Raw genomic sequence first — 24,095 nt, 5'->3', positions numbered from 1 at the left:
GAATCTAGGTTCCCAGAGGGACCTAGAGGGATGTGGGTGTCTATATTACTAGTCCAGTGGCAATATCACTACACCAATATCTGAAACTATTAGATAATCATGTACATAATGATGATAATTTTAAAATGAAGTTACTAAAATATTTGGCGTTTTGGCTCACTGATTTAATTAATAGTAAATATTCATTTTTGTTAAACAGTGTCCAGTATTCTTTATTAAATGGATTGTTATATAATTTTCCAATGTGTTGAAAAAAAGTGTTAAAGTAATGTGAATCTCTTTTGTTAAAGCAAGCAATTTGTTTTGCTGTGAAAATTCTTTTCATGTGTGCTGTAACTTTGATTGAAAGTCCAGAGGTGATTATTCGTTCCTAGTTTTCCAACATTGGCATACAAAGAGAGAATGCCCGCTCTATATGGAGCAATTAAATAAATGTTGTCATGTAAAACACCCACTATCAAAGGATCAGCATGGAGAATGCAGCAAGAGAACAGTTGGTGCAAAGGAGAGATGTATCCTCCTGGCAGTTATTGCAACTATATATGGCCTTCAGAATTTTTTCTGCACCAAATTACTTGCCTTATTTGAAATAAAAACACTTTTTAAAAAAAAATGTTGCTTTAGACTGGTGTTATAGTTGTAGTTCTCACAGGACGAAAGGAATTTAAAACTACACACGTGCTATAAAGCAATATTAATGCAAAATATTTGCAGAAAGATCAGAGCGAATTTGACATAAGTTTGTTCTTGATGGCCTGTTTGGCAGAGTTTGCTTCAACGAGACTGGTGGATTGCATTTGAATGAAACAATAACATGGTACAGCCCTGTTAGCAATGAATCCTGTATTGATGATGCATCTGAACCGTACACCACTGAGAGGATGAGGCAGGTTCCTGGTGGATACACGCCATTGACTGACCACTTTCAGGCTATGACCATTGATTTCAATAATCCACAGGTATGAGAAATAATTCCATGATGGCATATTCAAAAAAAATTCGAAGTTTGAAGCCTGCTTGATACTAATTGCTTGGTATTGCAAATGAGACAAACTTCATTTTTTTTTTCATGATTGTGCCAACTGTTTTCTAATTTTCCCAAGCGTTCAGAGCATTACAGTAGATTGTCTGTGCAGAATTGGGCATGGGATATGAATATGCAACGTTCTACTGTTCTTTAGTACTCTTGTTAACGTCAACATTGTTACACAATAAATTTGTCACCCAGGGTGATCTAATTATCTGGTCAAAGGTGCTGTATACCTAAATTTGTTTTGAAACAATTGGGTAACTTCACTGATCCATGCGAAAGTCACTGGGTTCCTGCAACCGAAGGGCATGTGAGTCAGAGCCTGGCCGTTGCAGTATTATCCCAATTTGCGCTCTGTTTGATAACTAGTTTAAGGATATGAGCTTATATATTGGGACAAGTTTAACATGTGAACATTTCTGTTGGACAGACAATGTGGTATGAAGAATAAATATTTCAGGTGTTAAGAGGGTTCTAGTCAAGTAACACATCATCATGTATTGATTGAACAGACAAGTTCTGAGCTTTACTGAGGTTGTACTGCTCCCACCTCCTGATTAGAAGGTCAACTGACAATTAAAAATTTCATTGTGAGCGATGTTAACAAATGCAGAGTGGTCTCTGCCCCTTAGTGGGAGGAAGTCCTGCCCATGAGAGCTGCCAGCCAATCAGAGAGTCAGAGCTAGGTAACGGGCACTGTTGTGTGTGCACGCGAGCCCATTGAAAATGGCCCCATTGGATCCTTGAGTGAGGTCGGTCTGAGGTATTTGGTGTGGAGGGATCAGACATCCTCGGGAGGGAGGTCAGGTGGTGGCGGCTGGGGAGACGGGTGGGGGGGTGAGTGTTTGCAGTGCAGATGGAATGGAAGGAATTGGTGTCTTCTGAGCAGGTGGCCCTCAAAGATGCTAACTCCTTTCCTGCTGTTATAAATTTCCTTTTGAAAAGACAGTCTACCCATTTCTACTTGACTGCTGTCAGTAGACCCTTACTTATTTATTTGCATATGGTTGATGGTCAGCTGACTTTGGTGGCTGTCAACCCCACCATTATGAGAGCAAATTCAGGAGTTGGTAGGAGATCAGTGGACTAGCCATCAAACATATTTTACACGGATTCCCCTCATTTGGCCAGAGACATACCGTGGCTGGAGGGGACACAAAATCCAAACCAATGTCTTTGCACTTATTGGAGCTTCAGTGCAACTCCATTTAAGCTATCTGAGCATTATGATTAGAAAATTCTGGATTGCACATGTGTAAGCTTCCAATAAGTCTTGAAAAAGGCAGGTACCCTCGAAAGTATGTTGCTAGTATTTTATTCTTTAATGCTCATCACTGTCAATGCTAAGAAATTTTCTAGAATAAGCACAAAAAGGTCTACTTCTGTGCTGCTTCACTAAATTGAAACTCGACCTATGAATAATTTTATATAATAAAGAACTGCAAATACTAGAAATCTGAAACAAAAACAAAAATTGGAGAAATTCAACAGGTCTGGCAGCATCTGTGGAGAGAAAGCAGAGTTTTGAGTTTAGTGGAAGTTCTTGACATGTTAATTCTGCTTTCTCTCCACAGATGCTGCCAGATCTGCTCAGTTTGTCCAGGAATTTCTGTTTTTCTCTGTGAATAATTTTGTCAGTTTTTAAAAAAGCTCTCCTTACTTGAACATAATTTTAAAAGACCTTTAAAGGTCATTTATAATTTTTTTGAAAATACTGTACATGATATGCTATGAAGTCTGCAGCAGTTTGTGACCATAATTTTCATGCATTGTGTTAGGAATTGGAGGAATTGTCCACCAGGAAACCTTGTCGACTTTGTTTGCCAGTAGTTAAGGAGGGTGTGCTGGATGCTATTGTAGCCTGGTTTGTTCTGCAGTTAGATGAAGATACAAATCTCTCCACTGGCCCAGATGAAGAGACCTGCTGGGAACAGGCTGTGTATCCTGTACAGGGTGGGCTTGGTAAGTGTGATATAATGAAAAGGTAAAGTTGCCATTAATTTGAACTAAAATCTTTGTTGAATTATAAATCTTTGCTATTTACAAATGTTCAAAACTAGAGAATTTTGATTGAGCAGGAAGGGTGAAATTCTCTCCTGATAAATTGGTTCATAAACAGAGATCATTGATTAAAATATTTGAAAAAAGAACTAGAGGAGGAAAAGAATACAAGTTTTTTTCACGCGTGTTTTTTAAGGTCTGAGCTGCACTTCTTAAAGGGCAATGGAATTGAGATGCCATTTGAAACATTCAAGTACTTGAGTGTGCTAGTTTTCAGGATTATCGATATCTGGGGTATGTAAATCAGGCATATCTTTCAATCAGCCAGTACAGGCATGATGGACTGAATAGCCTCCGGTGTTGTAAGTTTCAGAATCTGTTTGTTGAAAGTTTATTTTTCAAATTAGAAATGAAGCCTATTGCTTTTATGTTAGCTATGGAATGAAACAAACAGCTTTTTAGGTATCTAGCCCTGATATATAATAACAGTGCATATTTATGTAACATCTTTAATGTAGTGAGATATCTTAAAGCATGTTACAGCAGAGTTATTAGACAAAAATGGCTACAAGTCAGATAAAAATATATTAGAATAGGTAATCAAAAACTTGTTCAAAGAGTTGGGCTTTCTGGAGAACAGAGAGGCAGAGGGGTTTGGGACAAAATTCCAGGGCTCAGGATTTACCCAGCAAAAAGAGTGGCTGCCAAAAGTTGGATGAAGAAAGTCAGAGAAGCACAAGATGTTTGTTATTAGAAAGTTGAGGGTTGGGAAGGAAGGTTAGGGCAGCCTTTTACATACAGGAGTGGGATTTTGACTCCCAATCCTGGAAATGCCTGGAATTTAATGTAGGCCAGTGAGCCCTGGGATGAAACTACAGCCCAGTTAGCTAATATCTGTCATAGAAAAGATGCTACAAACTATTAGTAAAGAGGTCGTTTCCCCAGGGTAGGGGAGTCCAAAACTAGAGGGCATAGGTTTAAGGTGAGGGGGAAAGATTTAAAAGGGACCTAAGAGTCAATTTTTTCCACACAGAGTGTGGCATGTATAGAATGAGCTGCCAGAGGAAGTGGTGGAGGCTGGTACAATTACAACTCCTGTTACACAGGACATGGTGATTGCACTTCTGGAGCATAGTGTACAATCTCTATTTAGGAAGGATGGAATTACATTGAAAATGAAGAGAAGGTTTACTAGATTAAATGGAATGAGTAGGTTGTTTTATGAGTCATAGAGTCATACTACATGGAAACAGACTCTACGGTCCAACTAGCCCACACTGACCATGTTCCCAAACTAAACTAGTCCTACTTGCCTGTGTTTGGCCCATGTTCCTTCAAACCTTTTCTATTCATGTACTTATCCAAATGCCTTTTAAATGTAACTGTACCTGCATCCACCACTTCCTCTGGCAGTTCATTCCACATATGAACCACTCTGTGTAAAAACGTGGCCCCTCGTGTCCTTTTTAAATCTTACTCCTCTCACCTTAAAAATATGTCCCCTAGTTTTGAACTCCCCCACCTTAGGAAAAGACCTTTGCTATTTGCCTCACTTGTGCCCCTCTTTATTTTATAAACCTCAATAAGGTCACCCCTCAGCCTCCTACACTGCAGTCAAAAATATCCCAGCCTATCCAGCCTATTTTTATAACTCAAACTGTCCATTTGCAGCAACATCCTGGTAAATCTTTTCTCAACCTTCTCCAATTGAATAATATCCTTCCTAAAGTAGGGAACAGGGAGACCAGAACTGCATGTAGTGCTCTAGGAGAGGCCTCACCAACATCCTATCCAACCTCAACATTGACGTCCCAACTCCTATACCGAAAGGTCTGAGCAATGAAAACAAGCATGGTAAACACTGCCTTAACCACCCTGTCTACATGTGATGCAAATTATGAAGAATTATATATCTGAACCCCTAGGTCTCTGCTCTACAACACTACCCAGGCCCCTACTGTTAATGGTATAAGTCTTGCTTTTGTTTGTTTTACTAAAATGCAATACCTCACATTTATCCGAATTAAACTCCATTTGCCACCTGTTAGCCCACTGACCCAGTTGATCAAGATTTCTTTGTAAACGTAGAAAACCTTCTTCACTGTTCCATTATACCACCCATTTTGGTGTCATCTGCAAACTGACTAATCATGCCTCCTACATTCTCATTCAAATTGTTCATGTAAATGACAAACAAAAGTGGACCCAGCACCGATCCCTATGGGACACTGCTGGTCGCCGGCCTCCAATCCGAAAACAGCCCTCCACTGCTACCCTATGTCTCCTACCATCAAGCCAATTTTGTATTCAGTTGGCAATGTCACATTGAATCTCATGTGATCTAACTTTACTAATTAATCTACTATAAAGAACCCTGTCAAAGGCTTACTAAAGTCCATGTAATCAACGTCTACTGCTCTGCCCTCATCAGTGTTTTTGGTTACTTCTTCAAAAAACTCAATCAAGTTTGGATGAGGAAAGGTTAAATAGGCTAGGTATGTATTTGCTGGAGTTTAGAAGAGTTCAGGGTGACTTTGATTGAAACATATTTATGATCCAGAGAGGTCCCAACAGGGTAGATGTGGAAAAGATAACACTTATTTTTAAGGAGAATGTAGAGATAGATGTCACTGTTTCAAAATGAAGGATCAAGTATTTGAGACAGATAAGGACTAATTTTTTTTTCTCTCCGTAATGAATTTTTTGGGATGCTGTACTTGAAAAGGCTATGGAAGCAGAATTCTTGAATAATTTTAAGGCAGGACTAGATAGACTCTTGACTAGCAAGACAGTGAAAGGTTATCTTGGGTAGGCAGGAGTATGGAGTAATCAGATCAACCATGACCTTATTGAATGGCAGAGCGGGTTCAAAGGGAAGAGTGGTCTATTCCTGCTCCAAATTCATGTTGCATATATGTTCTATTAAGACATGAACATTGTTTCTTTTTAAAGTCATTGTTTTCTTCTTGTTTTAGGCCAGACTGTAAAACCTGGTAATACTCTAATCGTTGATGTTTCCTGCAAGAACTCATACCTGGTTTTTCACAGCGTTGCCATATTGAGCCATGAACTCAAGATGGAAATTGAAGTGAATATCATAAGTGATCAGATGAGTAACAGTCTTGCCAGTGAAGCTGAACTTTGTGATGCTTTGGCCAACCTTCAGACCTCAAGTGAACCTAAATCGAACTTTCTACAGTGTATGCTTGAATCTTCAGAAATAGCTCGTCTCAATAACACACAATACAATGAGCATTTCAAGTCTGCCTTGGACAATATATTGTCTACATTAACATCAATGGATGATGGAGTCTGCTTTTCACAAACAATGGATGACCAGAGTACAGATATGAATTGTGAAAATTCTAATGGTCAAAGCTGTTCAGATCTAACCTCTGACATATTGTGTGTGTTGGATGTTTCGGAGGGTTTTTCCATTTTGCCTCTGATTGCTGCCAAGTTAAGAGCTGTTAAAGTTTTCAGCTCTTTAGAAAAGATTCAGCAGCAGGCCGCATTATGTGCTCTAGCAGAATCTAATGAGATTTCAAAAGATCTGTTGGAGTTTTGGCATAATTATCTGGACGATGACTCTACACTATTACAAAGACCTCAGTCGGGCAAATTGTGGAGTGTAATTATTCTTGATGCTATAGAGATATGTGGACTCATACGACAAGGTTTGGTGGAGAAAGCAGCTTTAGCTAGGTATGTCAGATTTTCTTTAATTGTTTATAAAATACAACCAAACCATAAATCTGATTAAAACAGGAAAGTCACTGTTCCAGCAACAATGTGAGAGGGAATAAGAGTCAATAGGTAACTCATGTTTGATCTGATCTGTAAAATTTCATAGATGCAGTGGGGATGTTTGAGCTTTTGTTCTTCTGGGTTATGTTTTTGAGCACTATAAAGCCTGAAATGAGTGAGGGGAGATGCAGTTTTTTAATCAATGTTCCCATTCATTTACTTAAATTGTAAATTTTACTAACCAAAAGTCACTAACGAAACTCTATATGTTAAAGTCATAGCGATGTACAGCATGGAAACAGACACTTCGGTCCAAATCATCAGTACCGACCAGATAACCTGAACTGAGCTAGTCCCATTTGTCAGTATTTGGCTCATATCCCTCTAAACCCTTCCTATTTATGTACTCATTCAGATGTCTTTTAAATGTTGTAATTGTACCTGTCCCCACATTTGCTCTGGCTTCTGGCATTTTGTTTGATACACGCCCCACCTTCTGCGTGAAAACGTTGTCCCTCAGGTCTCTTTTAAGTCTTACCCCTTTCACCTTAAACCTGTGCCCTCTAGTTTTAAACTCCCCTACCCTGGGAAAAAGGCCTTGGCTGTTCACCCTATCCATGCCCCCCATGATTTTATAAATGTGTGTAAGGTCACCCTTCAGCCTCCGACACTCCAGGGGAAAAAAGCCCCAGCTTATTCAGCCTCTCCCTATAGATCAAATCCTCCAGTCCCAGCGACATCCTTGTAAATCTTTTCTGGACCCTTTCAAATTTAACAACGTCTTTCACATAACAGAGAGACCAGAATTGAGTGCAGTATTCTAAAAGTGGCCTCACCAATGTCCTGTACAGGCGCAACACGATACCCCAACTTCTATACTCAATGCATTGACCAGTAAAGACAAAGGTACCAAAAACCTTCACTACCTTGTCTACCTGCGACACCACTTTCAAGGAACTACGCGCCTACACTGCTAGGTCTCTTCGTTCGGCAACACTCCCCAGGGCCCTGCCATTAACTGTATATGTCCTGCTCTGGTTTACCTTACCAAAATGCAACATCTCAGATTTATCTAAATTAAACTCCATCTGCCACTCCTTGGCCCTTTGGACTATCTGATCAAGATCCCATTGTACTCTGAGATGACTTTCTTCACACTACACTACACCGCCAATTTTGGTGACATCTGCAATCTTACTGACTATACCTCTAATATTCGCGTCCAAATTATTTATGTAAATGATGAAAAGCAGTGGACCCAGCACCCATCCTTGCAGTACACCTCTGGTCATAGGCCTCCAGTCTGAAAAACAGCCCTCTACTACCACCACCCTCTCTCATACCTAGAAGCCAATTTTGTATCCAATTGGCTAGCTTCCCCTAGATTCCATATGATCTAATCTTGCTAACCAGTCGACCATGTGGAACCTTGTTGATTGCCTTGCTGAAGTCCAAACAGACAATATCTACCATTCTGCTTTCATCAATTTTCTCTTGTCACCTCTTCAAAAAATGCCATCAAGTTAGTCAGACACTATTTCCCATGCAGAAAGCCATATTGACTATCACTAATCAGTCCTTGCCTTTCCAAATGCGTGTAAATCTGTCCCTCAGAATTCCCTCCAACAACTTACCCACCACTGACATCAGTCTCACCGGTCTATAGTTCCCAGACTTCTCCTTACCACCTTTCTTAAGTAATGGCACCACGTTAGCCAGCCTCCAGTCTTCTGGCACTTCACCCATGGCTGTCGATGATGCAAATATCTCAGTAATTGGCTTAACAATCTCTTCCCTGGCTTCCCACAAAGTTCTGGGATAAACCTTATCAGGTCCTGGGGATTTATCTACCGTTATGCATTTTAAGACCTCCAGCACCACCTCTTCCATAATATGCACTCTTTTCAAGACATCACTATTTATTTCCCCAAGTTCCAGGTCTTTCTCCATAGTAAATAATAACACGAAATATTTGTTTAGTATCTCACCCGTCTCTCGTGGTTCCACACAGATGGCCTCGTTGATCTTTAAGGGGCCCTATTCTCTCCATAGTTACTCTGTTGCTCTTAATGTATGTGTAGAATCTCTTTGGATTCTCCTTAACCCTATTTGCCAAAGTTATCTCATGTCCCTTTTTTTGCCCTTTTGATTTCCCTCTTAAGTATACTCCTACTGCCCTTATACTCCTTTAGGGAATCACTTAATCCCAGCTGTCTATACCTGACATATGCCTCCTTTTTCTTGACCAGATCCTCAATTTTTCTAGTCATCTAGCATTCCTTACATCTACCAGCCTTGCCCTTTGCACTAACAGGAACATAACTGTCTTTGAACTCGTTATTTCATTTCTGAAGGCCTCCCACTTTTCAACCATCCCATTACCTGTGAAGAGCCTCCCTCAATCAACTTTTGAAAGTTCCAGCCTAATACTGTAAAAATTAGCTTTACTCCAATTTGGAACTTTAATTTTTAGACCAAGTCTATCCTTTTCTGCAACAATTTAAAAACCCTTTGAATTATGATTACTTGCCCCAGAGTGACACCTCAGTTGCTTGTCCTGCCTTACTTCCCAAGAGTAGGTCAAGATTTGCTCCTCCTGCAGTCAGTACATCCACATATTAAATAAGAAAATTTTCTTGTACACACTTGATAAGTTTCTCTCCATCCAAACCCCTAATACTGTGGCAGTCCCAGTTTATGTTTGGAAAGTTAAAATCCCCTACCATCACAATCCTATTATTCTTGAAGATATCTGAGATCTCTTTCAATATTTGTTTCTCAATTTCCTGTTGACTGATGGGAAGGCTACAGTACAATCCCAATAAGGTGATCATCCCTTTATTTCTGAGTCAACTGGTTTAACTTCACAAGATGTTTTCCCAGGAGTATCCTCCCCAAGTACAGCTGTAATGTTATCCTTAACTAAAACGCCACTCCTCCTCCTCTCTGGCCCACCCCACCTTTCTACCCTTCCTTTGCATCTATACAATGGAACAATATGCTGCTAGTCTTGCCCCTCCCTGTCACATTTCTACAACAGCTATGATATCCCAGTTCCATGTTCCCAATCATGTCCTAAGTTCATCTGCTTTACCTGTCAGGCCTCTTGCATTGAAGTAAATGCAGTTTAATTTGTCTGTCTTATGTCATTTGCTTGCCGTGCTCTTGCCTGCCTTTACTATTTAACTTGCTCCCCTTACCTACTGTATCAGCCTCCGCCTTATCTCTCTCTCTTCTCACTATTTCTTGACAACCCCCCAACTAGTTAAAATCTCCTGAGTAGCACTAGTAAATCTCCCTACCAGGATATTGGTCCCCTTCCAATTTGGGTGCAACCTGTCCTCCTTGTACAGGTCACTTCTACCCCAGAAGAGATCCCAATGATCGAAAAATATGAATCCATGCCCCTTACACCAGCTCCTTAGCCATGCAGTCATCTGCCCTATCCTCCTATTCCTAGTCTCACTAGCACATGGCAGTGGGAATAATCCAGATATTACTACCTTCGAGGACCTACTTTTAAACCTCCTGCCTAAGTTCTTATATTCTCTCTGCAGAACCTTGTCCGTTTCTCTACCTATGTTGTTGGTACCCATGTATACAACGACCTTCTGCTGGTCACTCTCTTCCTGAATGTCCTGCACCCACTCCGAGACATCCTTGACGCTGGCACCAGGGAGGCAACACACCATTCTGATGTCTTGCTGATGGCTGCAGAAACATCTGTTAGTGCCCCAGAATAGAGAGTCCCCTATCACAATCGATTGCTCGGAATCTGATATACCTGTCTTTACAGTAGAGACGTCAGGGTACCAGAAACCTGGCTGTCAGTGCTATATTCCCCTGAGAGGCCATCAGCCCCTGCAGTGTCCAAAACAGTATTCTTGTTTGAGATGGGGTTAGCTACAGGAGACACCTGCACTACCTGCCTACCTCTCCTACCTTTCCTAGTGGTAACCCATCTACGTGACTGTATCCGTGGCTTTTCTACCTTCCTGAAACTGCCATCTGTCAAATCCCCGTCTCTGTAAATTTCTTACTGCTTCTAATTGCCGATTCTTGTGATCTGACAGGATTTGCAATCAAATACAATTCCTGCAGATGTAGTGTTCAAGAACATTGAAATGCTTCCTGATCTCCCACATCCGAGAAGAGGAGCTCATCACTCTACTAAAAGCTGCCTCTGCTCCTTTAACAATCTACAGACCCAGAAAATAACCGAAAAACAAACACAACACACTTTGCTCAAAAACTCAATAGGCTTGTCCTGCCTTACTTCCCAAGAATTCGTCAAGATTTGCTCCTTCTCCAGTCAATACATCCACATGTTAAATAAGAAAATTTTCTTGTACACACTTGATAAATTTCTGTCCATCCAAACCCTTGATACTGTGGCAGTACCAGTGTTACTGCTTAAAAACACTGCACTGGGAAAACGTAATACCTATCTTTCATATTAAAATTAAATCAAGAGACAAATCTCAGTAAAAGATTAAAAAAAACCTCAACATACTCACTATTATAGATTTACAAAAGAATTAAAATTTATAAGTTTTATAAGTCTTAAAATCAAATACTTAGTTGATCAGGCTCTGAAATCATCACTGATCTCTCCCAGCTGCCATGTGCAATTCCAATGTTAGGTCTCCCAAGGTCAGCTGTGAAACAGCACTTCTTTTTCAACCAATCTCCAGAGATGTTTGCAATTTCACTGTAAGTCAGCTGTGTAAGTGCACTGCATCAGTTAAGAAAAACCATTAAAAACAGCCCTTCCTAATTCTCAGGGTGGTATTCTTAATTTCCAAACCGAACAACAAATGGATAACAATCATGAGTACAATTCAAACTTCTTTTTAAGATTCCAGGACTGGATTGCCAGTGCTAAAGGAAAGTTGATTGGGCATCCTCTTCTAGAGGGTGGTTTTAGAGATGGAGTGAGCTAGTAAAAGAAAATGATCAAGTAGGCTGAGAGCTGTTGCATATTACGTGTGAAGACAAGGACTGCAGCTCTTAAACATTCTTGTATATTTTTCTACTGTACCTCTGTATCCTAATCAATCATCTTCATCACTTCCTCAAAGAACTCATTCAAATTTGTGAGGCAAGATCTGCCCCACACCAAGCCAGCTGACTATCCCTAAAAAGTCCATTTTTTTTCTAAATAAGGTCATAATATTAATTCTAATTTACATAAATATTATCTTTATAATTACATTCTGTAAAACTTAAAAACGTTATAAATTTCTGATACAGGGAAGGCTTTGGAAGTACATTATTTTGTTACATTATAGACAGAAGCTTTCAAATTAAATGTACACACAACAGTATCAGGAAGAATACTAAATTCCTCTGATCGTTCCTTTATTTAACTTGATACCCAATTTTTCTTCTTTAAAATGTTTTTATGGTTAAGCCTAAGCCATATAATGTGGCACTTGCTACAAAGTATATATCTTATGCTCTGTTTGTTGCAAAGACTGCTTATTTACTCCTCTGTACGATTGTCCACCTCTTCCTTAGCTATCTGCTGCTGAAACCCTCATCTCCCTCTTTACCATAATCAGACTAGATTATTACAGTTCTCTCCTGACCAACCTCTCATCTTCCATTCTTCAGAGAATTCCGTTCATTCAAAACTCCTCTGCCTGTATCTGCTACATTAAGTCTGCTAACCTATCCCTCATTTCTTACATTGTTCTACATTGACTGCTACTCGCCCAATACTTAAATTTAAATTTTCATGCATTTTGTTTAAATTGTCCGTGGTCCCATTTCTCCCTATGTCTATAAGTTCTTTCAACTCTGCAATCCCCATCTATTCCTCTAACTCTTGTAATTTCCATTTGTGCTTTCAACAGTGTAAAGCCCGCACTCTGAAGTTATCTGCCTTAAGTGTCCTTCTCAAATAATCTCCTCAAAACCAACTTGTTTGCGTGATTTTTCATCTCTCCTCTGGCTCAGTATCCGGTATTTTGATTATGCTTTTTTGAAGTGCTTTGGGAAGCTTTATAACACTGAAGATGTTATGTAAATTATAAAAACAGTACTGGAGAAACTCAGCTGGTCTGGTGGCATCTGTGGACAGAAACAGAGTTAACATTTTCAGTCTAATGTGACTTTTTCAGGACTCAAAACATTAACTCTGTTTCCCTCTGCACAGATGCTGCAAGACCTGTTGAGTTTTTTCTCATTCTTTGTTTTGATTTCAGATTTGTAGCATTCACAGATTTTGTTTTATGAAAATTCATGTTTTCTTTTTAAATCCGTCTTAGTTCTGGCTCCGAAACATATAAGATAGTGCTCAGCACAAACTAATTTGATGTGTTCCAATGATCTTTCGAAGACATGTGTAAATTATTAAAGTTTGGTGAATAAGTACACGTAGGGACGTATATTCTTTGTATTTTGGTTTCAGATGTTTGCTTCGACCAGAGGGAAGATTGTTGCCTCAGTGCATAAAAATCTATGGAATGCTCATTGAATCTGAGACATTACAGCGAGAAAGTGCTGTACAAGGAAAAGAAGCCACACTGGGGTTCAATATTGCGCCTTTCATCAACCAGTTCAAGGTTTTTTATGTATTTTATAATCAAACTATTAAACTTACTTAATGTTTGGTTTTGTAAATGAATGCACAGGGCAGGTAATATATATGATTAAATTAAATTTAATTCACCTTTGGTTCCCTTTAAAGGTACCTGTCCATGTGTTCTTGCATTTATCCACATTGCCTCATATCCGATTGAGTGAGCCAGTGGAACTATTAAAACTGGATCTGATGAGCTTGGTCACCGATGAATTGTGCAGTGAAATCAGGGTAAGATAAGTTTTCAAAGGTTATGTCATCCACTGTGTAGACTTTAGCAGTTGGTTTAGTTTCCTTTTTGAACATGTTTTATGGTTTTGGCATCACTATACTTCAAATAAATAAACTAAAATCAGTCTGATTTCCTACTGCCATTAGAAATTGTTTCCATTTGAATTAAAGTGTGGAAGATCCATCAGAACAGTCACCCAACCCAGCAGATGATGATGGAAACTGACAAATAATTGAGAAGACACACAAATTTTTTTGTATGATTAATCAGTTTTCTAGGCATGAAAATAAAGGAAAATTTAAATATAAATAAAATAATATTTAATTTATCAAGTCACAGAGAATTAACTGTGAATATTAAAAGTGATTATTTTCAATATCAATGCAAATTGACAATTTCACTCCATTCTCTGCCCTACTATGGTAAACTTTACCTGAAAACCTTATGGATTGTTGTCTGAGTTAGGATGATTCTTATCATGCTATTCATTTATCTGTTGTACAGAAGCTTAAAATTCACATTTTTATATTTAAATCCATTCATGGCCCTATGTCTGTAATCCTATCCAGCTCTACAACTCTTCATGAACTCTGCAATTGCCCAGCTCCGATAGCTTACACATGGATATCCTTTGTCCCTCCATTGGTGCCTGTATCTATAGTTGTTTATGTTTTAAGCCCTGGAATTCTCTCAATAGATTTTTCTACAAATGGTTAGTTTCACTGAAGATTTTTTTGACAGTTACAAGTAAATTTGATGCATTGTTTGAAATGTAATGAAAATTAATCAATGTTACAGTGCTGTGCGTAATACAACATGAGAATATATTAAAGTCGAACCAAATAATCTTTAAAGATCTGTTTATTCAGCTTTCTCATTACATGTTCTTTTGGATATCCTTATGGAAACATAATCTCATTTCTGTTAATCTGTTTGAAATTACAGGTTCAAGTACATTCATCTGGAAGAGTAACTGCAATCCCATTTTGGTATGAAATTTATCTGGACACAGACGTCAGTCTAAATACTTGGAACGATACTTCCCATTGGAAGCAGGCTGCCTTTGTTTTGGATAATCCAATCCAAGTTATTTCAGGAGATGAACTTAGACTGAAAATCCAGTATCACAAAAGCAGTATCTCAATGATCGTAAACCATGGATAGTTAATTTTAGTACTCAGTTTGTCATACCAGACTCAAAACGTTACCTATGTTTCTCTCTCCACGGATACTGCCAGACCGGCTGAGTTTCTTCAACATTCTCTGTATTTATATCAGATTTCTAGCATTGTATTTTCCCTTTGTTATTGTTAATTTTAAAGTTGGGCTCATGTTTTTAAAAAAAAGTAAATAGAGTGGAGCTCATCTATTTTATGGCATAAATTATTGAGTATCAAACAATTTGTCAAGTTGAATGGGAAGAAATACCAATACAAAGCAAAATTCTGTCAGTGTTGCAAATCTGAAATTTAAAAAATACTTAGAAATACTCAGCAGGCCTGAGCACATTTGTGGAAAGAGAAACAGAATTAACATTTCAGGTCAATGATCCCATCAGAGGTCATGAAAGGCAACTGCTTGAAATGTTAAGCAGAAGAGATTTAAACAAAACTTCTCTATTCACTGCTAAAGGAAACCCAGCAAGAAGAATAAAGAAATTAGAATGCTATCCTCAGGCATCCAGTAAGTTGTTGTTAAGTAGGCAAAATGGCAGATAATTTAAATGACCAATAACTAGAATAACTAGAATTACTTTTCCAGATACAAACTAAAAGAAAGGAAAAATTGGGGAGCTTATTGCTTGGCTAAAAAGAGATGGTTTCCATTTTATTGGGCCATCTGGGTAAAATTAGAGCTCTTATGGAAAGATAGACTCCATCTAAACAGGAACTGATGAACTGGCAGAACAGGTATTTAGCAGTGTGTAGTTTAAGTGCCCATTTAGTCTTTGGATGAGGACAAAATGGTGGCCGGGACATCAGGAGAATTCCCTGACCTCTTCAAATAATGCCATAGAATCTTCAAAGTCCACCGATTTCATCAGAGCAAAACCTTTATAATGTCACATTTAACACTTTTAACAATGCAATACACGTTCTTGAACCACTGTATATAATGGCCATGTGTTGCATATATTCTTGTATATTTGTACAAGCATGCTTCTGTGCTCCTTTACTGTAATCACATTTTTATGTGATTTTATCACATTATACTAATTTGTCAAATTATTGTTACTTATAAAGACAACTTATTTGGAAGAAAACTTCTTTTGTGCTTATTTGTTAAAAGAAATTGTTTCCAAAACAGTTTGGCTGGTTTTGAATTTTTTTTATTCATTCACGGGATGAGGGCATTGCTAACCAGGCAGCATTTTATTGCTCACCCCTAATTGCCCAGAGGGCAGTTCAGAGTCAGCCACATTATTGTGGGTCTGCAGTCACATGTAGTCCAGACCAGGTAAGGATGACAGTTTCCTTCCTGTAAAAGGGCATTAGTGAACCGGATTTTCCTGACAATTGACAATGGATTCGTGATCATCATTAGATTCTTAATTCCAGATATTTTATTGAATTCAAATTCCACCATCTGCCGTGGCAGGATCCGAACCTGGGTCCTCAAAATATTATCTAGGTCTCTGGATTAACAGTCCAGTGATAATACCACTAGGCCATTGCCTCCCTAGTTGAAAAGATGTTTTGTAATTTTTGTCCCAATTACAGTTTTTGTTATTGATGAAGACAATTGGGTGCAAATCGTCACAGTTGACAACCATCTAAAGTAATTTTTTGTTTGTTCATGGGCTTTACTGTCTGTGCCAGCATTTATTGTCATCCTTAATTGAGATGAAAAGGTGGTAGTAAACTACCTTGGTGAACTGAGCAATGAAGATTGTATATGAGTTTCTCCGTAGTGAATGTTGAATGAGGTTCCAGTCAAGTGGGTTGCTTTACAAAAACCGAAAGAACTGCAGATGCTGTAAATCAGAAACAAAACCAGAAGTTGCTGGAAGAGCTCAGCAGATCTGGCAGCATCTGTGAGGAAAAAATCAAGAGTTAATGTTTCGGGTCTGGTGACCCTTCCTCAGAACTTTGTTGCTTCAGTTTGGATGATGTCACGCTCCTTAAAGTGTTTAGAGCTACACTTATCTGGGCAAGTGGAGGATATTCTATCACACCCCTACTCATAGATGTTGGGCAGACTTTGGATAATTAATAGGATATTTGTGCCCATTTTGTCTTATATGCAAGTTCATGGGATCTTGAGTCAATGTTGATGACTCCCAGATCAACTCTTCTGGACTATACAGTTGCACTGTGCCCCTATGGTGTGTCAGTCCTGTTGGTGCGAAAAGACAATCCCAGGAATGATCATGGTTATCTGAGACTTGTTTGCAAGCTGTGATTACGAGTATGCCTTTGTTGCTTAATTAGCTCATGGGACAACTCTTCCAACTTTGATACAATCCCCTAGAGGTTAGTATAAAGGCCTTTACAACATCAACAGAGCTCTGAAAAGACAAAAGCAGTAATTCTGGAGGCTAATAGAGTCCATTTTCAATGTTGCAGACCCCTTGGAATCCCAGGTGCTTTGCTGCCTCTCAAGTGCTTGGGCATTGTGGTAAGAGATAAGATGCATCTTATTCATTGTCCACATAGGAGGTTAGAGAGCAAGACTTCAAAAGAAGGTAATCTCAGAATTACTTTTCCAGATACAAACTAAAAGAAAGGAAAAATTAGGGAGCTTATTGCTTGGCTAAAAAGAGATGGTTTCCATTTTATTGGGCCATCTGGGTAAAATGAGAGCTCTTATGGAAAGATAGACTCCATCTAAACAGGAACTGATGAACTGGCAGAACAGGTATTTAGCAGTGTGTAGTTTAAGCTAGGAAAGAGGGGGAAGGAAGATAAAATTACAGTAACAAGTACAGAGGTTAGAAATTAGGTAAATGAACAAAATTTAACAAAAGTAATAAAAGGAAGGAACTAAAGGAATATCAAAACTTCTGGTAAGGGTAGGACTTCAAGTAATCAATCAAGGTGTCAGCTCAAACAAAAAAGCACAATGGAAAATACACTGATTCTAAATGTGAAGATGAAGTGCACACATTACAGTGCTCAGTGAGAAATAAGAACACAAGACATAGGAGCAGAAGTAGGCCATTCAGACCATCAGGTCTGCTGTATTATTCAATGAGATCATACCTGATCTGATGACTTCACCATAACCCAATTGTAACTTGATACTCACACTTGTTAAAAATCTGAGCCTTACATTTACTTAACACAGCCTTGTCAAACTAGTGCAGTAAAGAGTCCACAGATTCACTGTTCTCAGAAAATAATTCCTCATCTTATCCTTCAATGTCAGAACCCTTACTCTGAGATTATACCCTCTGGTTTTAGACACTCCCACAAGGGAATCAACCTTTTTGCATCTACCTTGTCAAGCCCTCTAAGAAATTTGTATTTCAATAAAGTCTCTGCTCATTCATCTGATTTCCAGTAAGTACAGCCTCAATCTTTCCACCTAAGAAACTCCTTCCATGTACAGAATTGGCCTAATGAACTTTCTCTGGACTGCCTCCAAAACCATTTTTTCCCTTGGATAAGGGGACCAAGACTACTGTCAGTATTCCATGTGTGGTGTGACTAGAGCTTTGTACCATTGTAGCAAACACTATTTTTACAGTTCACTTCCTTTAAAGGGTAACAAAAGAACTTGTTAAATGTGTATGGTAGCTTTTTGTGATTTGTGCTTGAGGACTCCCAAATCCCTTGGTATTGCATCTTTCTGAAGCCTTTCTTCATTTAAATAATATGTCGCTGTTTTCTCTGTGAAAGTGCATAACTTCACATTTTCCCACATTATGTTCTATCTGCTAAGATTTTGCCCGCATAACACCTGTCTAAAGCCCTCTGTAGACTGTTAGCGTCACTACTTGCCTTTCCACCTATTGTCATCCACAAACTTGGTTATAATACATTCAACTACATCATCCAAGTCATTAATGTAGATGCATGTATAGATTATTGTTGTGGCTCCAGCACTAATTTCAATAGCACTTCAGTTGCGAACCCAATATGCCCCTTTTATCCCAATTCCTTTATTAGTTGTGCAACCTCTATCCATGCTAATATACTACCTTGGGCTCATCTTAAGTAGCCCTATATGCAATTTTTTGCTGACATGCTATATTTGAAATTTTAAAATGCAATGTGCTGGTTCCCCTTTATACTGCTTATTAACACCTCAAAAAATTCTGATAATTTGCCAGACATGATTTCCTCTCCTGATTTTGTTTGATTATAATACTGTATATTTCCAATTAAGGTGGGGAAAATGAAACTTCAGGCAAGTGGAGTAAAGGCAAGAGGATTAAATTCAAGAGAGAAAACAGGAGGCACAACAGTAAAATGGAGACAGCATAGGGATCAAAATACAAAATGAAATCATATTCATGGAATTAAAGTACAGGATCACCTGCAGATTTTAAATGAATTAATTTGGAATGTACTGCCATATATTGATTGTCAACTTCATGCAGATCATTCAGCACAATCATACCACTTCTGTGAAGTATTAAATTAGTGGTTGAAGTTGATTAAACAGATTGTATATTTCTCTAAACACGATTAAAAGTTTTTTTAAATTCTATATTCTTAACAAGGAATCAAAACAAGTACAAGAGTCAAGTTTCACATGATCCATATTTATTAAGCAATTGGTAGCTTTTCTTCCAAGTTTAAACTGCTATGTTACAGTTTAAGAAGCAAATTCAAAATTTCCTATTCATTTCTGAATAGTATGTTCAATACATATTGTACAGATAACCATTTTAGTGCAGGTGAGTTTGATTTACATAAGGCCATTTATTTAATCAACTTGCTAGGAGCCTTACCATTTAATATTTGTCATCATAATTCCATTTTAATTTCTGGACATGAATAAATCTTACTGATAATGCACAACTGTTTCAGAATATAGGTACACTTCCAATTCACACTATAATTAGTGTAAAACCTCCAATTAGTTAAATTTCATTAGCAACCCAGCATTATAACACTTCTGATAATTTTTGGAACTTAGGTGGCTCATATTAAAATAGCAATAATTTTGGATAGGCAACAGTCCAAAAGGAGCTTTATAAATGTACAAGTGACAAATTAACATTGTCTGTACTCAGACAACAAATTTTAATTTTAAAGATGCCCGAGCCACAGATTTGTTTTCAGTAATTTGCTTAACAGCAGGAAATGGATCCAAGCTGCTTATGTCACAAAATTGCTGTTTTGAAACAATAAGCCACTAAAGTAGGAGCTGCACACTGCTGTAATTACTGTTTGGAGTTGGGTCTTATCGAGAATACATTTTGGACTATTCAAAATGTAACAAATGCTTTGTTTTCATGTACAATTTTTCAAACAACTCTTTAAAAAGTGATTTTTCATACCACTATATTTGACAAATGGCTTTTGTAGGAAGCGTCACAGGAGCTTTTACATCGCCCAAAAGGATAGCAGGGAATTGGGTTTAATGGTAATGCAATACTTCCTCATTACTAGAGTGAAGCGTACACCAAGGTTGTGTTCTCAGGATTCACAAGGAGGAGCTTTACACCACAGCCTTTCACCTGAAATGTCAGTGTGCTACCAGTAGAAATAGTGGTATAAAAAGTGATCTTTTCAAAGAGAAATTAACATTAGCAGAGGAATTTTCTTAATTCATCCACGAGATGTATACATCACTGGTAAGGTCATCATTGCCTATCCCTAAAATGTGGATTATAAATTGTATAGCTCTGCATTAAATACAACTCCGATTTCTTTAGCATCCCAGTAGCACAGCAGCACTAAGACTAATTCTAAAACTCAGACTACTGTTCTTTCCAGAAGTCAGATTTGACATCTGTTTAGCCTTTTGAAAGGATGGAAACACGGAGTGGATGGCAAATAAGCTACATTGCTCTGATCCAGTCTACAGTGGTTACAAATTGATCTTCAAGTATGATGCACAACTCTCAAAAGCATCTCAAAATATGGGGAAGAAAATCTTTTAATTGTTTTATCAGCTTCAACACAGGCATTCTGCCCTTTTTTCCTTAGAATTTGCCAGCAATTATACTGCCAATGTGGGCCACTATGAAATCAAAAATATTTTTGTCCTGTACTATGTTAACACATAGCTAAATGTTTCCATTATACACAATTCCAATGCCATGAGTTATAAATAAACTGATGTAACGTTTCTGGAGTTTATTCAAGCCTGTCATATTAAATTTGAAATCTTGTAGATAAGTTAGCCAAGAAACCCAAAAAAAATTTTTTTTAAATTCCTGCTTGTTAAATACACAGTATAGTGTTTCTACCACCCCATCTACCCTACTGCCCTGTATTTCCAGATTAGCCAGCCCAAGTTTCTTAATGTATTACAATTCAGGTTGAATTACAGTAAAAAATGGTTAAAAGTGTAACTACTTGGTACAGGAAAAAATGAAATTTTCCTTTTTTAAAAACAAGAGACTGATCTTTACCTACCCCAGTTGCCATGCTCCACCCTACTCACTTGTTGTGCAACATTCCTGACATTTATTATTCCTCAGCAAAAAACAGAAATTGTTGGAGAAACTCAGCAGGTCTGGCAACATGAGAAAAGAAAGGGGAGTTAATGTTTCAAGTTCGGTGATCCTGAAGTTTCTGCAGCAATTTCTGCTTTGGTTCAAATCTTAAAGCATCTGCAGTTCTTTGTTTTATTTTATTTGTTATTTCTTTGTTTCCTTTAATTGTGCTCACAAATTTTCTAGCCAGCATTACTTTGACAAGATTCATTTATTACCAAATCATTTGCAAACGGTAACACAATTAAGTTGATAAGTAGGAAGTATAGATTATTGCTTAGTCAGTTTTAACAGATGCTCAAGCAATTTAAGGTAGAATAGAAATGAATGGTATTTATAAAGAACACCTTCCAAATCCACCATCTCTACCATCCAGCAGGACAGGTGCAGTATTAGCATGGGAACACTTGCATGATCCTCTCCAGATTACACACTATCCTGACTTGGAAATGTAATGCTGTTACTTCACTGTCACATGGTCAAAATCCTGGAACTCCCTACTTAGCAACACTGAGAGAGTGTACCCTAAACCATACCTCAGTTAATTGGACAGCTGGTTTGTGACATAGAGTGATGCCAACAGCACAGGTTCAATTCCTGCACCATCAAAAATCACCAAAGATCCAGCTTCTCAACCTTGCCCCTCACCTGAGATGTGATGATCCTCAGAATAATCACACCAATCATCTCCCTCTAGTGAGAGCCAAAAGCTGCTGTCTCATTAGAGTGACTTTCATTTCATTTTAGCAATTCAAAAAGGTAGTTCACCACCACAATCAAGAGCAATAGAGATGGGCAATAGATGCTAGCTAACCAGTGATGCCCACATCCCAAGAAAGAATAAAAAAAAGCATAGTGGTTGCTACTGTATCAAAGGATTATTAAAATTCACTTCAGATTCTAACAATGCTTGTTAACTAGTAATTTCAGAGGGTTCTGCACATTGATGGATCCTGTAATGCTCTGACCAATATGTTAGCATCATGGGCAGATTGTATACTTAAAATTGTTTTAAGAATTCCAGAATTTTGTGCATCTACTTATTCAGTATTCATCCTCATTTCTTGTCATCTTTCTTAATATACAGTATTAGATTTCTAAACTTCATCCAAGTTTCAAATTGAGTTCATCCATAATATTCAGTATGGTTATCTATGGTAGCAAGAGAAAATATATGACCTCAAAAGGAACGTAGGAGGTGAATAGCTGAAGTAACAATACACATGTCTTAATCAGTTTCATGCTGAATTGTTAGGCACCGGATTTAAGGAGTCTTCAGTTTCTTTCTCTTTGGCTAACTCATCAAGACAGTCATTTGATTCTGGAATAGATTTAGGATAGGGTGCAAGAACTGCATGTGTTTGTCCAAATCCTTGGTAATGTCCCAGTGGAGAAGGTGGGAGGGATGGAGTATCAGAATTCAGGTCCTGGCTTGCTGAAGACAGAAGGCTTGTGTGTTCATTGTGCTCCTCTTCTACACCAATATTTGTTTTCCTTGGTCGACCCAAAACTGTCCTCCCTTAAATTTAAAAATTGAACATTATTCACTTTTAAATCATTTCTGCAAGTCACATCCAAAAAAAGTAACATCTTGATGAAGTGGCTGCCACTACATTTACACACCATATATCAGATTCAGTTGTCTGCATAGATTCTTTCATTGATTAACTTAAACCTGTGCTATATAGAAGAGCATTCTGCTTCATTAGATGCGTTCCTTCAGAAATCTTACCTACAAGCAAGAAATACTTGGGAAAGCAGGAAGGAGACAATCCCTGTCTTCTAGTCAAGTTGGGGCCTGACGCCAAATTTGAAAGACAAGGAGACAACTAAAGTCATCAGCACAGCTGGTGCAGTGTTTGAAGATTTCGTATTATAACATAATCCAGCATTCTCAAGTCATGGGACAAGATTTATTTTGCGCAGAGCAGATTTTGAACCAACAGCTAGCAACATGTCAGTTCCACACATATAATATTTATTCTTCCGTTAACATTATAACTGTCTTCTACAAAACTGGAAAACAGCGGAGATGATACCAACTCAATTTGCTGACTTTAGATTGGGGTTAAATTGGGGTTTGATAATGAAGTTTTACTTGCCATCAAACCTATTTACCCCCAAATATGAACTGTCCATTGGAAAACAACAATGCTAAAATGGTCACTTTCTTTGTTACCAGTTATAAACAATGTTTTTTGTGGCAGACAGGGTGGAAAGAAAATAATTCTTTTATAAGCAATTTGAGACAGACGACGCCACCTTGTGATTGTAAATGGTACAGCAGTAATAGAAACTGTTGGAATCGGATTTTTAAAAAAAAGTGCTAGGGAAACTGAAGATGTCTGGCAGCAGCAGTGAAGAGAGAAACAAAGGTAACATTTTGAGCCAGATAGGGTTCTTATTCAGAACCATCAATAACAGTATTTTACCTCAGGTATTATGAAACAAGGTTTTATTTAGAGCAAATCTATTTAACTGACTAACTTGATTGAATTTTTGGTGAAGTAAAATAAAGTTGTGGAGTGTAGTGCAATTGACTTCCAGAAAGTATTTGATCAATGTGTCACATGATAGACAAAATACAATATAGCAAGCTTAGTCCATGGGAAAAGCATGGAAAGGAACATCAGTGAACTGTTTTTTCTCACCCTTCAGGAAAGTATACAGTGAGGTTCCTCACCTCAGAATGCTCTCCAGGAATGAATACCATGACCACTTTTTAAATTTATGTTCATGATCTAGAATTGGATGTGCAGCACAATTTCAAAATCTGTACCTAACATAAAATTTAAGTGTTGCAAAGGAAAGTGATAGATTTTAGTAAATATACAGGATGGTGGAATTGACAGAACATGTTGCAGCTGAACTTTAAACATGTGAG

General features: G+C 38.0%; 2 protein-coding genes across 5 annotated transcripts in view; one reads left to right on the top strand and one right to left on the bottom strand.

Annotated features, from left to right (window-relative positions):
• prmt9 (protein arginine methyltransferase 9) overlaps window positions 1-15,859 on the top strand; it is a 104,199-nt gene extending 88,340 nt beyond the window's left edge. For all 3 annotated transcript variants that reach the window (XM_020535125.2, XM_048597347.1, XM_048597349.1), the window contains 6 exons: window positions 767-959; window positions 2,809-2,992; window positions 6,007-6,736; window positions 13,194-13,347; window positions 13,473-13,595; window positions 14,542-15,859. In XM_020535125.2, coding sequence (XP_020390714.1) covers window positions 767-959; window positions 2,809-2,992; window positions 6,007-6,736; window positions 13,194-13,347; window positions 13,473-13,595; window positions 14,542-14,760 — 1,603 coding nt within the window. In that variant the 3' untranslated portion in view covers window positions 14,761-15,859. The remainder of the gene's footprint in view (window positions 1-766; window positions 960-2,808; window positions 2,993-6,006; window positions 6,737-13,193; window positions 13,348-13,472; window positions 13,596-14,541) is intronic.
• A 3,426-nt stretch (window positions 15,860-19,285) lies between these two features.
• The window catches only part of tmem184c (transmembrane protein 184C), a 31,071-nt gene continuing 26,261 nt past the window's right edge, over window positions 19,286-24,095 (bottom strand). Inside the window, exon 10 of one of the 2 annotated variants that reach the window (XM_020535126.2) lies at window positions 19,286-22,730. In XM_020535126.2, the coding sequence (XP_020390715.2) occupies window positions 22,450-22,730 (281 nt within the window). In that variant the 3' untranslated portion in view covers window positions 19,286-22,449. The remainder of the gene's footprint in view (window positions 22,731-24,095) is intronic. The other variant, XM_048598039.1, reaches the window with a different exon arrangement.

This window comes from Rhincodon typus, chromosome 1 (assembly GCF_021869965.1).
Source record: "Rhincodon typus isolate 14 chromosome 1, sRhiTyp1.1, whole genome shotgun sequence".
NCBI lineage: Eukaryota > Metazoa > Chordata > Chondrichthyes > Orectolobiformes > Rhincodontidae > Rhincodon > Rhincodon typus.
The sequence above is the reverse complement of the archived record's forward strand: the minus strand, read 5'-3'. Positions and strand labels throughout refer to the sequence as shown.